The following is a 14,131-nucleotide window of genomic DNA, read 5'->3' as shown; positions in this document are numbered from 1 at the left end:
GGGGAGAGAACGGGGGTGCATGGAAAGGGGGTGGGACAGGGAATCGGGGAGGCAGCAGGTGCCGAGGGTGTCCCTGCACAAACGGCAACACACAAGGACGTTGTGGTTGTGGAGCAGCTGTGCAGGTGCTTAAGGAGTCTTTGAAGATCCTTGCAGCTGTTTATTCCAAAAGGGGATGGGCGGAGGGGCAGCTGGGGGGTCACAGCCTTGGGACCTGTGAACGGGGGGGGGGGGGCCTCTAGGAGAGGGGGAGCTATGTCCAGGGCAGGACACTGGGGGGGGGGCAGAGGAAGGGGAGGGGAGGGGTTCAAGCCAAGGGCGAGCAAGTCCTCCATTTCTTCTCCAGAAGGAGGCGGGCAAGCCAAGGAGAGCCTGGGGGTGCCCCCCTGCCCCCTCCCCCTTCTGTCCTCAGGGCATTCTGGACTGGCAGGCAATTCCGAGCCATTCTGGGAGCCAGGCAGCCACAAGGACCCTTCTGCCCCCAGAGCTAAGTGGGAACTCTATTCCAAATACAGGAGGGAAGCAGAGGGTGCCACCGCTTCAACATCTGCCAGAAGCAGCCGCGGTGGCCAAGGGCAGCTCGGGGCCACTTGGGTGGCAGGGGGCACTTGTGCTGAAAAGGTTGTGCGGAAACATCGTGTGCTCTCCGGAAAAGGCAAACGTCCAGGTTCTAGCATGCCTGTGCACCCAACTATCAGCTGGCTGGCATCCATGCGCACACCACTTTTCGGCACTGTCACGCACGAGGACAGCTGACTGTTGCACTTGCAAGCACGCCAGAAAGCTGGAAGACAAACAGGAAAGGCCACACATGCCGGGCAACATGGCTTCACGTGCCACTTTGGCCACGCGTGCCATAGGTTCACCATCAAGGGTATATGTTCTCCCCCCCCCAACCCATGTTGCTTAGTAACTGGTTTCACAGGGCTCTGCTGCCCTCTGATGGACGCTGCTGAAGCTGGCAAGCTCTGCCCCCCCCTCCCTTCTGAAGCAACCCGTCTTGAGCGACTGCTCCCAGCCAGATGGCAACCCAGCGGGAGCTCAGAGCCCCAGATTGGCAATCCAGTCAAGCAGAAACAGGCACCAGGGTGGCTGTGCAACTGAGCCATCCCTGCTGCCCACCTTGTCTCTGACTCACCCTCTGCAGCAAATCAGCAGCTGAGGCTCTGCCACAACTTTAAAAATGGCCAAGATGGGAAGAGCGTTTTCAGAAGACACAGATCCTCCCTAGAGGACAACGTGGCCTACACAGGCTCAGCCATTGGGCCAGACCCCGGAGGAGGAAGGCCAGCGCTCAGGCCTTGTGTGCCAGGGCAAGATCTGGGATCCCAGCAGAACGTGAGCCGGCAGGGGGAGGCAGCAGGAAGAAGCCAGATGCAGTCAGTGGAAGCATCGCAGCCAGATTTGCAGAAGGGGTGGGGGGAGAATAGTTGCATTGACCTTCAGGACGGCCCAGTCTCTCTTCTCCAGTTTGGCCACTAGACTTAAGGGAGAGACGGAGCTTCCGGGATGATCAGGAGCTTCAACACCAACCCTGCGAGGAAGCCTTGAACTGCCCAAGAGAAGGCAGATGGGGGGGGTCTGCAAACATCTAGGACTGTCTTGGGCCAAAGGGTGCAGATTCTTCTCCATGGAGAAGAGGAATCAGTCAGTCCAAAGGAAAAAGAGGCCGATTCGGCGCAGTCAGAGATTTTTGTGGTGCAAAAGCTGTAAATCAGCACCACCTTCTGCTTGGGAACGGTAGCTTCCCACTCGTCAAATGCTTTCAAAGTGTGCTGGTTGATTGAGTGACTGTCGAGGATTGGTTAGATCAGTGTTTTTCAACCTTTTTTGTGCAAAGGCACACTTTTTTCATGAAAAAAATCACGAGGCACACCACCATTAGAAAATGTTAAAAAAAATTAACTCTGTGCCTATATTGACTATATATAAAGTAATTCTCCCACGGCACACCTTACACTATGTCACGGCACACTAGTGTGCCACGGCACAGTGGTTGAAAAACACTGGGTTAGATGACCTTTAAGTGCCTTTCCAACTCAAACTCTGCATGAACCAGTGAGGTCAGTGTTGGCAGCCCTCTTCTCCTTGGTCTGTGGTGTACAAGTGGACGGCCTGACCAAATACCGCAGGGGGAGGGGGCCACATCAGATCAACTTGCCAATAGAAAACTCCAAGACTGGAAGCTTTTGCCCTAAACAAATTGCCGGGTTACAATTGTCTGAGAAACCAGGCGCTGTTTCCTGAAGCCAAAGGGATCATGTGGACCGTTAGAGCCCCCCCCCCTTGTGCCCAAGGAAAGGAAGGGCTGGAGAAGAGCAGCCACCCCTTCAGGGCCAGCCGTGTGCTGCAGCTGCCAAAACAGCCAATGTGATCTTGGGCTGCACCAACATAGGTAAAATATTGAGCTCTGGGAAGGGATCGGTGCTCCACGCTGCCCTGGCCAGATTAGCCCTGGGACCCTGGGACCGGTTGTGGTCCTCGCCATAAAAGGAGGACCCTGAGGAACTGGGAAGAGGGCAGAGAAGATGAGGAAGGTCATCTTTAGCCTCCAGAGAGGACGCCTTCCCAGCCTCGAAGGGCTCTCCCAGGGAAGCAGCAGGAGCGGGGAGTTTGATTTATTCAATGCTCCTGCCCTCCATCTCTCCCTCCCAGGGTTTTTCTCCAGAGCTCCTGATGGCAGGACGGGACCCGCCCAAAACCAGGGAGATTTCTTCCCTGACTCTGGAGGCTCCTCCCTGGCCCCGAGAGGGCTCAGACCCACAAGCCTTTGTCTGGGATGCTCTGAGGATGCTTGTGCCGGCAGAGGGTTGGACTAGATGACCTCCCAGGTCCCTTCCATCACTAGGATCCTGACAGACAGACACCCTCACACACGCACAGCGCAAGGCAAGAGAGGAGCCTAAGGGAAGGGCCACTTGGGCTTCGTCCCGGCAACGCTTGGGAGAGAAATGCTCCCCCGAGCTCCCCCCCCCCCGTCTCTCGGCTGACCCCCCCCCCCGTTTTCCACCTGCGCAGGGGGAGGGGACGACAGAACAAGGCGGGCTGCAAACGGAGCAGGAGCCCTGCGGGGAAGGGACGCGGCTTCGCGCAGCCCCCGCTTGAACCCCGGTCCGGGCTGGCAGAACCCGCGCCTAGGCTCCGCCCCTCCCGACAGGAGCCCCGCCCCCTCGGCTACCTCTTCCGAAGCCTTCCGCCAACAAGGAGTCGGCGGGAGGGGGGGGGAGGGAGAAACTCCCGCCTTCCCCGGGCATGCGCACTCGCGCCACCCGGCGGTGGCGCTCTTTCCCGCCGCGTCTGGAGGGGGCGCCCGCACTTCCGGCCGGCCCGCCCCCGTTTCCGGGAGGAGGAAGATGGCGGCGCCCAGGGCGCGCGCGTGTCTCCCGGGCGGCGGCGGCGGCGGGATGGGGCGGACGGTGCTGGTGCGGGGGCTGCCCCCCTCGGCCCGCGCCGCCGACCTGGAGCGGGAGTTCGGGCAGGCGGGGCCGGTGCGGCGGGCGGTGGCCGTGACGGCGCCCGGTGAGCGGAGGGGGGGACGGGCGGCAGCCGCGGGAGAGACCCCCCCTCCCCGCTTCCCGCTCCGGCCTCTGACGGGGCGGCCTGGTCGTTGCAGGCGGAGAGACGTGCACCGGGCTGGGCTTCGTCAGCTTCTCCCTGCCGGAGGACGCGCAGCGGGCCCTGAGCGAGATCCGCACCTTCGGCGGCCGCCGGGTCAGCCTGGCGCTGGCGCGGCCCAAGAAGAAGCGGAGGGCGGCAGGGGGCGGCGAAGGTGAGCGGCTGCGGGGCGGTCGGTCTCGGGGGGGCGTCTGCGGAGCCTTCCGGGCCTTTGGCGGAGGGGTCTCCCTCCCCCTCACTGGCCCGGCCTCTCTCCCTCCCTCCCTCCCCCCAGAGGCCCCCCGGGAAGCGCCGGAGCCCCCCAAGGCCAGGGGGCCCCCCAAGAAGGCCCGGCTGATCGTCCGCAACCTCAGCTTCAAGGTAGGGGGGGGCGGCTGCCCTGCCCGGGTTTTGGGCGACCCCATCCGGAGTGGGGAGAATTGAATTGATTATATTTCTATGCCGCCCCTTTTCCCAGAAGGGACTCAGGGCGGCTCACAACCCAAGTCGTGGGGGGGGGATAGGGGATACAAATAGGAAAAGAAGGAAATGGACAAGGCAAATACCACAATTTAAAAACAATCAACAGCCACACCATTCGAGCGGGGACAAGAACTCATCAGCCCCAGGCCTGTCGGAACAGCCAGGTTTTAAGGGCTTTGCGGAAGGCCTGGAGGGTGGTGAGAAAGGCGACCGCACCACTTCTCCCCCCCCCCCCCGCGACCCCCGCGCTCTTTGCCCTTGACCCCCCTTCGCCTTCTGTGGTCCCTCGCAGTGCACGGAAGAGGAGCTGAAGAGCGCCTTCGCTGCCTTCGGGACGGTCCTGGAAGCCTCCCTGCCCAGGAAGCCCGGTAGGTGGGCAGGGCATCCGGGAGGGAAGGTCCTTGGCCCCTTGCGGGAGAAGAGCCCGAGGGCCGGGCTCCCCCCTCTCTCGGGCTTGCCAGGGCTGAAGGCTCTCTTGCCGGACCCTCTTTCCCTCTGGGCTCGTATATTAACCTTTCACCCAGGTTACTTTCCTCCTGGCATAAAGGTTGGAGAGGTCTGGGTTCAGTGGGTGAATGCAGGAGGCTGCTTTGCCTTTCCCCCATCCCTCTGCGGGGCAGAAGCTGCAGCTCCTGGGGTGCAGGGAAGGAGCCGGCCTGGGGAAGGGGTGAGTGCGTGGCGTAAGAGGGGGCTTTGCCTTCCAGATGGGAAGCTCCGGGGCTTTGCCTTCGTGCAGTTCAGGAATGTCCTGGAGGCGGGAAAAGCCCTGAAGGGGATGAACATGAAGGAGATCAAAGGTGAGTCCCTGCAGCCTCTTCGGGGTCTGGGTAGCCGTCCGTCTTCTCATGCTGAGGGGCTCCCAGAGGGCCAGGAAGCCTTGGGGGAAGAGTTTGCCCTCTTCCCTTCCGTGCAGGCTGAGGGTCAGCAGGGGTCCTGGATAAGAGGAACTCGTGCTGAATACTGAGGGAAAGAACACTGAGGGGCTTTATGGGGAGGGGGAAACCCTGGGAAAGCTGAGGTTTTTACAGAAGTCGAGGGCTGCAGGGCGGGAATTCCCGGGGACCTGAGCAAGTTCTGTGGTTAGGGCAAATTGGGGTGGGGGGATGCCTGGTTGAGGAGGGGAAGATGGGGCTTCTCCAGGTTGCCATTTCCCTTGGGCCATGCTGCGGGGAGACCTGTTTTGCAGAGGTCGGTGTGGGTCAGTGGGCAAGGAGGGGAGATGGCGATGGCCCTGCTCACGGGAAAGGCAGCAGAGTCTCCGTGTGACCTGTCTCCTCCTCTGCAGTGGCCGTCTTGCTGAGGCTTGGCAGCTGAGTAGGGCAGCCCTTAAGGGGGTTGAAGGCAGGCGAGAGACGGGTGACCTTTTGGTCCTCCCATGGAAGCATCACCTGAGTCTGGGGCCTCTGGCCCTGTAGTAGCCCCTCTTCCAGCCAGCCTCAGCGGTCCCTTTACTCTCTGCAGAGCGTCCAGTGGCCGTGGATTGGGCCGTGGCCCGGGAGAAGTACCAGGCTGCGCGGGCAGAAGGCATCCCTGCTGGTGAGTGGCCGTCTTGGGTGAATCGGGGGGGGGTCTGTTCTGTTCTTCCACTCTTTTGCCTCCTCACTGTAAAAGGACTTTGGGTGTTTTGCAGCCAGATTTTGGAGCGGCTGCTTCACGCATGTTGCTGTGGCCAAATAAGGCCCATTCTGGTTTGACGCGAGGGCTGCCTGGCCCAGAAGCTCTCCTCACGTGCTTTGTCCGTCTGCAGGGAAGAAAGCCCAGCCGGAAGGTGCGGGTGGGAGTGAAGAGAAACCAGGGAGGCCGGAGGCCACTGGGCCCGGCAGGCCCGGCAGGTGAGGCTCAGGGAGCCTGGGGTGGCCACGCTGGGGACAAGGCCAGGGCTTTGCTTGTGGTCAGCTGGGGCGGCTTTCTCCAGGACGGTGGGCAGTTGCAAAGCTCTGCAGCTTCCTCTCCTCGCCCAAAGCCAGTGGGTTCCCCCCCCCCCGGTTTTGCCCCCCAGAAACGCGCTCTTCCTGATCCCTTTTGACCGGCCTCTCCCTTCTAGGGACCCTCCAAGTCCCACTGTGGAGAGTGAAGACGAAGAGCAGGAGGCCAGCTCCACGGAGCAGGAGGAGGAACTGGGCGAGGCCGGGAGTTCTGAAGAGGAGGAGGAGGAGGAGGAAGAAGAGGAGGAGAGCAACGAGGAAGGAGGAGGAGGGGCAGGTCGGTTGGTTCATTCAGATGCTGAGGGGGGAGGGGGGTCTGCATGCATAGAATCAGCCAATTCAGCAGAAGACGACCATGGACAGGTGGTCCTCGACTTAGGACCACAATGGAGGCCAGCATTCCCATTGCTAAGCAGGACAGTTGTGAGTTTTGCCCTATTTTGTGACCCTTCTGGATCACGTGATCGCAGGGATGATGCAATGGCTGTAAGTGGGAAAAATGGTTCTCTCTCTTCAGTGCTGTTGTCACTAAGCGAATGGTTGCCAGTCAAGGGTTCCCCATGTGAGGCTGACGGGGGTCCTTCAGGGGATGTCTCCCTTGCTGGGGCCTTGTTTAGTCATCCTGCCTGGTGGCTCTCTAGGGACGCCTCCTGGGGGCCCCCTTGCCAAAACTGGCTCACTTACCAGCCTTCCTTGTCCAGCTCAGGCGCTGGGGATGGGTGGGGGGCAGCCGGGCCTCTGTGGAGGGTCCCGGGGGGGGAGGTGGGGTGATATCTGCACCCCAGGAGTTTTAGCGCCCATTTCCTCACCTGCCTCCCTCTCGTTGCAGGGGAGGGGAAGGACCCCGGCCCAAAGCAGAAGCAGCGCTGCTCTGATGTCGCAGAGGGCCGGACTCTCTTCCTCAGGTGGGTCTGAGGGGGGCTTAGTGCCCTCCTGGGGGCTCGAGGGTTGCTGTGCTGCAGCCCCAAAAGGCCTTCTGTCCAGGGAGAGCCCCCAGGAGGCTCCTGCCCTGCAGCCCATGGCCACGCTTGGCAACAACACGGAAACTGCTAGGCAGACCTGGCAGCTGCCCGGGGGGGGGGGGGAAGCAGGGGGGAGAGTCAGGTCAGGTGTGGAGAGAGCCATCTCTGCTCCCCCCCCCCCCAGGAACTTGTCCTTTGACACGGAAGAGGAAGAGCTGGGGGAGCTGCTGGAGCAGTTCGGGGACCTGAAATACGTCCGGATTGTGTTGCACCCCGAGACAGAGCACTCCAAAGGTGAGTGGGGCTTGCAGACCCCATCCCCTCACTTGCCCACGGGGAAGGCCCCCACCCCCCTTCCCCCGTGGGAGGAAAAACATGGGCCAAAATGGGCCTTTTCCTTGCGCCCCCCCCACCTGCAGGGGCAGTTCAGAAGGCCCCCCCTCCAGCTTTTCCTGCCTGCCTTCCTCCAATGCCCCCCCCTTTGCCCTCCTCAGGCTGTGCCTTTGCCCAGTTTGCCACCCAAGAAGCTGCCCAGAATTGTCTGCAGAGGGCGCAGGAGGAGACTGAGGTGAGAGGGGGACCCCGTGGGGCAATGAGGGGGGCTTCCTCCGTTGAACTCACAGAAGCTCCTTCGCAGGGTGCCTTATCTCGGTTTTCTCCCTGCAAGGGTCGTGGGCTTCATCTGGGGGGCCGCCGTCTCCGGGTGGACTTGGCCGTCAGCCGTGAGGAAGCCCAGCAGCTGCGAAGCCCAAAGACCCCCAAGCCCACCGGCACCCGCAACCTCTACCTGGCCCGGGAAGGCTGTGAGTGGGTGCCCCCCTCGTCCCCGGGGATCCTGGGCACAGCCCTGCCTGGGGAGGAGAAGGGCGCAAGGGAGAGTCCTCAGGGACTGGGACCTCTGGCCAGCTGCAGCTCCAGTGCCCCCACCCCACCCCCCCGGTCAGCCTGACCTTCCTTTTCCTTCTGCAGTGATCCGGGCTGGCACGAAAGCGGCCGAGGGGGTCAGTGATGCGGATATGGCCAAAAGGGCCCGGGTGAGTGGGGCCCCGTGCCAGTTCTCCCCCGTTGCTCTTGAGGGCACTTGGGCTGCCTCCCTGAGGTGCCCAGGAAGACTCTCTGCCCCCGGGGGCTCTGGACGCCAGCCTCGCCCGGGGGAGTTCGGGGAGGGAGGGAAAGGGAGGCACGGGGCGGGTTGCACGGACGGGCAGAGCAGTGACGGGGTCTCCGCCGTCCCCCGTGCAGTTTGAGGAGCTGAAGCGGCTGAAGCTGAAGGACCAGAACATCTTCGTCTCCCAGACGAGGCTCTGCGTCCACAACCTGCCCAAGAGTGTGGATGGGGCCGCTCTGAGGAAGGTCATGCTGCAGGCGGCGGGTGGCGGCTCCTCTGGCGCCAGGATCAAGGAGGTGAGCCTGCCCTGGCCTCTCCGGGGAGCCTCCCCCCCCCTTCTGCTGCCCAGACGGGGGCTGGGCTGGGCTTCTCCCGGGGGGCTGGGCAGGAGCTGCAGAGCCACAGCGCTGCTTCCGGGGCTCAGCCGGAGGGAAGGAAGGCGGCTGGTGCTCCGGCGCTGGGCAGGCCGAGGGTGGAGGTCCCTGGGCTCCCCTCCCACCCCTGGCCTTTCTCTGCTTCTGCAGGGCAGGAGAGTGGGGGGCACTCCATGGCTGAACCAGAGGGGTGGGGGAGCCCGAGGGGTGGGTGGGGGGTGTCTTGCTGTGGCCCCAGAGGCTCCTTGAGATCGGGTGACGTCCGAGGTTTCAGGCGGATGATGAAGGGGAACCTTCCCTGCAGAGTCTGGGGCTCCCTTGGCCCTGTCGGGTGCGTCCAGCAGCCTCTAGCGCTGGAGCGGCCAACCCACCCGCTGCCTCTCTCCCCCCCCGCCAGTGCCGGGTGATGCGGGAGCTGAAGGGGCGGGGCCAGTCCCTGGGCTACGCCTTTGTGGAGTTCCAGCAGCCCCAACACGCCCTGCTTGCCCTGCGCCACGTCAACAACAACCCCCAACTCTTCGGGGACCAGAAGGTGAGTCTCTTCCCCGCCTGGTCAAGGGAGGAGCCCGGCTGAGCTCAGTTTCTCCGGAGACCCAGCGGCAGCACCGCAGGGCCGGTTCTTGCTCGGCCCAGCAGCCCCCCTTCCTCTTTGAGGCTCCCGCGCCCGTCTGAGCACCCCAAGGCTGGAGAGGGGCCGTTTGCGGAGGGAAGGGGGCTGGAGGGTTCTGCCCACCCCACAGAAGGATCCAGGCAGGGAACTGGAGGGCAGGGGTCCGGGTGCCCCTTGGCATCTGCCCCGGGGCCCAAGACGGGGCTGCTTCTCTTCCCAGCGGCCTATTGTGGAGTTCTCCCTGGAGGACGGGCGGAAGCTGAGGCTGAAGGAGCAGCGGGCTGAACGCAGCCGGGTAGGGCATCGGGGGGACCCCTTCCGCGGCTGCAGCTCCCGGGCAGGCTCAGCCCCCCCATTCTCTTAGAGCTCCTTAGAGGGGTCCCTGGGGGGGGGGGGGGTCCTCAGCTTTGCATCCTGAGCTGCTGGAAGAATAAGGGGAGTCCGGCTGCAGCACCCAAAGGGAGGGGCTGGGCCCAGGCTGCGAGATGAGTTCGAGGGGGGTTGGCCACTCCAGAAGCTGGTCAGCACTAGGTGCCTCCCCCCCCCCCCCCCCGTTGGCTGGAGAGCTGCGGCCAGCAGTGGGAGGTGGCCGTCCTGTTGTGCAGAGGCTGCTCTCCCTGCTGAGTTGGGCGGCTGCCGGGTGACCCTCCTCTCCCTCTGGCAGCAAAAGCTGCGGCAGAAGCAAGCAGCTGCCGGGCCAGCAGGTCAGGGGCCACCGCCCGGCACTGGCCAGCCGGGGGCCCCTCAGAAGCCACCCAAGGGCTCGAAGAAGGCCCCAGGGGCCAAAGGAAAGGCGGGGGGCCCCAGCGGCCCTCAGGCTCCACCACGGCCTAGTGGCCAGAAGAGGAAGCGGCCCGGGCCCTCGCCGAACCCTCAGGCCCCCGAAGGAGCCACCAGCTGGTCAGGCTTCCAGACGCGCCAGGAGCAGGAGACGGTGGAGCTGCCGGACGGCACAAAGCGGCGGAGGGTCCTGGCCCTCCCCTCCCACCGGGGACCCAAGATCAGGTAAAGTGGTGGAGGGAGCTCCAGGGCCCCTGGCCGGAGGGCGGAGGTCCCGCAGCCCCCTCCCTGCTCTATTGCCATCTGGATGGGGAAGGAACTTCCCTGGGGCTGCTTCCTGCACTGAGGTGGGGGCTTCCTCCCGGCAGGAATCGCGACAAGGGCCAAGCGAAGAGGGCCCCTCCCAAGAAGAAGAAGGCCGGGCCCAGAGAGCGGAAGCCGCCCAGAGCTGCCCCCCGGGTGAGTCGGTGGGGTCTCCTCCCATGCAGAGCCCACCTGCCTGTGCAGTTCATCCATCCCCCCCCCCCCGCGGCCTTCTGAGCCTGACCCCCCGTTCTTGTCCTCAGGGCCCCCAGAAGAGGCGGGCTGGACAGGGCCGGGCGGAGGTTCGCTTCGAGCAGCTGGTGGAGCGGTACAAGCAGCGGATCCTGGGGGCTGGCAAGGCCCCCCTGCAGCTCAGGAAGAGCAAGTGGTTCGAGAACTGAGTCGCTCCTCCCCAAGGAAGAGAGGCAGACACCCCCCCACATCTGGGTGGGGCTGCTGGGAGGTCCCGCCCTTGGGGGGAGAGGAGGAGGTTCCTTGGCAGTGTGTGGGCGGACGTGACACGGGACTTCGGAGCAGACAGGCAGGGTGAAGAGCCCCCTGGAAGTGCTGGGGCCTCTGCCCCCAGAGTGGGGGTCAGTGCCTGTGGAGGAGCAGGGCAAGTGCTGTGGCCAGACCATCCTTGCCCTGAGGAGGAGGGGCGGGGGGGGTGTCAGCCCTCCCTCTGCGCTGAGCCAGCCCCAGGTGTGCAGGAGTGTCTCCTGGCAACGCAGCCCGGTGGAAGATGCGCAGGACAATGGCTGCTGGGGGGAGGAAGAGGAGGAGGAGGGGGCTCCAGGCGTGTCCATTGCTTATTTGGCATCTTTTAATAAATGACTTTCTCCCAATTGTGGTGGCTGGGAATCTCCTCCCAGGATCTCTTTTCGGGGGGGGGGGGCAGTTGGAGAAGCCGTGAGCTTCTGGTTCAGAGGTTCTCCCACAGGGCCTTAGAGGACCTCACGACATCAACCTGTGAGCTGCCAATTGGATGCTCTTAGCAGACAAACAGTTGGAAGGGACCTTGGAGGTCTTCTAGTCCAACCCCCTGCTCAAACAGGAGACTCTATGCTGTTTCAGACCGGCGGCTGTCCAGTCGCTTCTTAAAAGCCTCCACGACTTCTGGAGGCTCAGTTCTTCTGTCGGGAACCCCTTCTGCTTGGGGCAAAAGGGGGGGGGTTACTTTTAGCAGTCCCTCTGGTGTGGGGGAGGGGAGGGGGGGGCTCCCACAAAGCCTCCCAGGTTCTGCTGTGAAGTGAATCCAGTTTCCCCCGTTGACTCTGCTGCTCAGAAGGATGGAAAGAAGGATCACGTGACCCTGAGGCACTGCAACCGTCATAAATATGAATCAGTCGCCAACTCCCTGAATTTTGACCGTGTGACCGTGGGGATGCTGCAACGGCCATAAGGGTGAAAAAGGGTCATAAGTCACTTTTTCTGTAACTGAACAGTCACTAAATGAACTGTCGTAAGCCGAGGACTCCTTGTAGAGAAAGCCCTCCTGTCTCCTCAGAATGCCTGGGACTACAAAGCTCATCCCAGAAACCCGGCCCTGGCCAGGCCCCATTGGCTTGGAAGAGGGGGGGGGGCTGGGGCTGGTGTGGGGTCTGTGGGATGGCTACACGTGGCCGTTGGAGGTCTGGCGTGGCTCTCGGCATCGGCCACGGGGGCAGCCCTACCTGGGAGGGCTGGAAGCTTCCCTGCCAGTCACCCCAGCCAGCCAGCCAGGGGGGAGGGGGAGGGGCTGCTGGGGGCGGCCAAGCCAAAGTCTTGCAACATGCCAGTAAGTGGCCGAAGGGCCTCTGAGCGGGAAGCGCGGCTGGGCCATCGCGGCCTCTGGAAAGAGTGACGCGGCTGCAGGAGGCGATGGCAGCAGTTGGAGCCAGCCGTCTGAGCGGCTGCTGGGTTCAGGCTGGGGGCCACGGGGGCTGGCGGAAGCTCCAGGGGTCAGGGCAACCTCCGGCATCTGGGCTGGGACCCAGAGCGCCATCGTCCTTTGCAGATGTCCTGAGTCTTGGGAGTTTGGGCAGAGGAGCGTGTGGGTCTGGCCCTCTGCCTGCTGGCACCCCTTCTGTTGCAGGCGTCTCATCCTCATAATGCAAAACTGAAGCCCGGCTTGTCCCCCCCCCTTCCCGGCGCCAGGGAAATGAGCGCAGAGCCAGCCCCATGACCTGACTGCCCCCTTCCCCAGAGCCTCCTAGCGCCTGCCCCACACTTCCTCGCCCAAGCGCCCTTTCCTGCAGCTCCTGCCCTTCTGCCCAAGGTTTCCCAGGGGGCTGACCCCGCTGGAGTGCCCAGCACGAGGAGAGCCACTTCCGTGCCTCTCTACCAAGTGGGACCTTCTGCCAACCGACAAAACACAGAGCCAAGCGCCTGGTTTTGGGCCAGGGCTGAAGGGAGGCAAATGCAGACCAGAGAGCGACGGAAGGGGGCCGGGCGATGACGGGCGGGCTGGCTGTTGCCGCCACCACAGACTCTCTGATGGTGAGAAGAAGAAGCCACCGCCTGGCATCTGGAGACGGGCAGCTCTGGGGATGTTGTTGACTTAGCTGGAACATCCCCAACGCCCCTCCAGGGGCCGGAGGGCTTCAGGGAGGTGGGGGTTGGGCCAGTGCTGGGCACGGGAGTACCTGCAGGGGTCTTTGGTGCCCACAAGGCCCAGCTGGGGGTGGCTCCCTGTCACATGCCAGCCACACGTCCCCCCTCCTAGCCATGAGGGCCACTGGGGTAGACAGGTTGGGGCAGGATTTCCCTGGGTGGGTGGCTGCATCGTTGGCAACCTGAGGGGGGGGGGTCCGGGCCCTGCTTATTTCTGCCGGCGTTTCCTTTTGAGCTTGTTGCTGGAGATAATCCAGTGCAGGATATCAGGCTGGAATTCTTCAGGGCAGCAGGAATTCTTCAGGGGCAAATGGGTGGACAGCTGCCTCCTGGGCCTTTCCTTGATCGCAGTTCAGTGCCTGCCCATTGGAAAGCAGAGGCTGGGGAGAATCACTGCCGCCTCCAGCAGTCCCTTCCTCGGGCGGCTCTCCCTTTGGGCACGCTGGGCTAAGGGGCCAAGAAGGAAGAAGACTTGCTGGGCCCCCAAGGGACACACAGCTCCCCTTGCTGTGGGGCAGAGACTGCTTGGGTCTGAAGCACAGGCCGGTGGCCCCGGGGAGTCCCAGAAAGGAAACAGAGAATTGCCCCTTTGGTGTGGAAGGAGAAGCCCTGGTTTATGCCACCCCCTGCAACTGCAGAGCGCAAGACCGGGGGGGTGGGGTGGCATCAGGGGGTGAGAGGCTGAGGGGGCAGGAATTCCCGAAAGGGGGATTTGTGGAAACCGTGACCCTTAAAAGACTTCCCAAATTGGGGGAACGGACTTTTGCAGGGACCAGGCTCTGAAGTCCCATGCCCGCTTCATTCTGCTTATCCTGGGCATCAATGGTTTCAACTCCTGCCCTCAAAATGCGGCTGTAGGGCTCTGCGCACCAGACACAAGGAGAGTTTTTCCCCTAATGCCATCCCTCTGCTAAACAACTGATTCCCACAACAGTCATATTACCTACTAAGACTGTATTACTATTATTATTATTATTGTTGTTGTTGTACAATTGTATCACAGCGGCCAGTTGTTTCGCCGGATTTGGCATTGGTTACTAGTCGGGCCCCACCCAGGGGCCTAGGACGTCGTAACGTATTTTCGTAATATGCGTGCAGATCCAAGCAGTGCGGCTTTTTGCATTTGACTGATGGTGATTTTGTCAATTTTTAACTGTTTTAAATGTAATTCCAGTGCTTTTGGAATAGCACCCAGTGTGCCAATTACCACTGGAATTACCACTGCTGGTTTGTGCCATAGTCGTTGAATTTCGATTTTTAAGTCCTGGTATCTTGCGATTTTTTCATGTTCCTTCTCGGCGACCCTGCTATCACCTAGTATTGCGATGTCTATGATTGTGACCTTATTTTTCTCAACCAGTGTGATGTCTGGTGTATTATGCGCCAGTATTTTGTCCGTT

At 62.4% G+C, this 14,131-nt stretch overlaps 1 protein-coding gene across 1 annotated transcript; it reads left to right on the top strand.

Annotated features, from left to right (window-relative positions):
- The first annotated feature begins 3,336 nt into the window (after positions 1 to 3,336).
- On the top strand, positions 3,337 to 10,955 carry RBM28 (RNA binding motif protein 28). The gene is made up of 19 exons (XM_032221962.1): positions 3,337 to 3,519; positions 3,614 to 3,769; positions 3,890 to 3,975; positions 4,370 to 4,445; positions 4,782 to 4,874; positions 5,539 to 5,613; positions 5,825 to 5,909; positions 6,122 to 6,279; positions 6,832 to 6,907; positions 7,149 to 7,258; positions 7,459 to 7,532; positions 7,632 to 7,767; positions 7,934 to 7,998; positions 8,207 to 8,368; positions 8,844 to 8,978; positions 9,277 to 9,351; positions 9,721 to 10,061; positions 10,205 to 10,295; positions 10,403 to 10,955. The coding sequence occupies exons 1-19, from the start codon at positions 3,354 to 3,356 to the stop codon at positions 10,538 to 10,540; spliced, it is 2,298 nt and encodes a 765-aa protein (XP_032077853.1). The 5' UTR covers positions 3,337 to 3,353; the 3' UTR covers positions 10,541 to 10,955.
- The last annotated feature ends 3,176 nt before the right edge of the window (positions 10,956 to 14,131 follow it).

This window comes from Thamnophis elegans, chromosome 7, assembly GCF_009769535.1.
Source record: "Thamnophis elegans isolate rThaEle1 chromosome 7, rThaEle1.pri, whole genome shotgun sequence".
Taxonomy (NCBI): Eukaryota; Metazoa; Chordata; class Lepidosauria; order Squamata; family Colubridae; genus Thamnophis; species Thamnophis elegans.
This window is presented reverse-complemented; position numbering and strand designations above follow the sequence as displayed.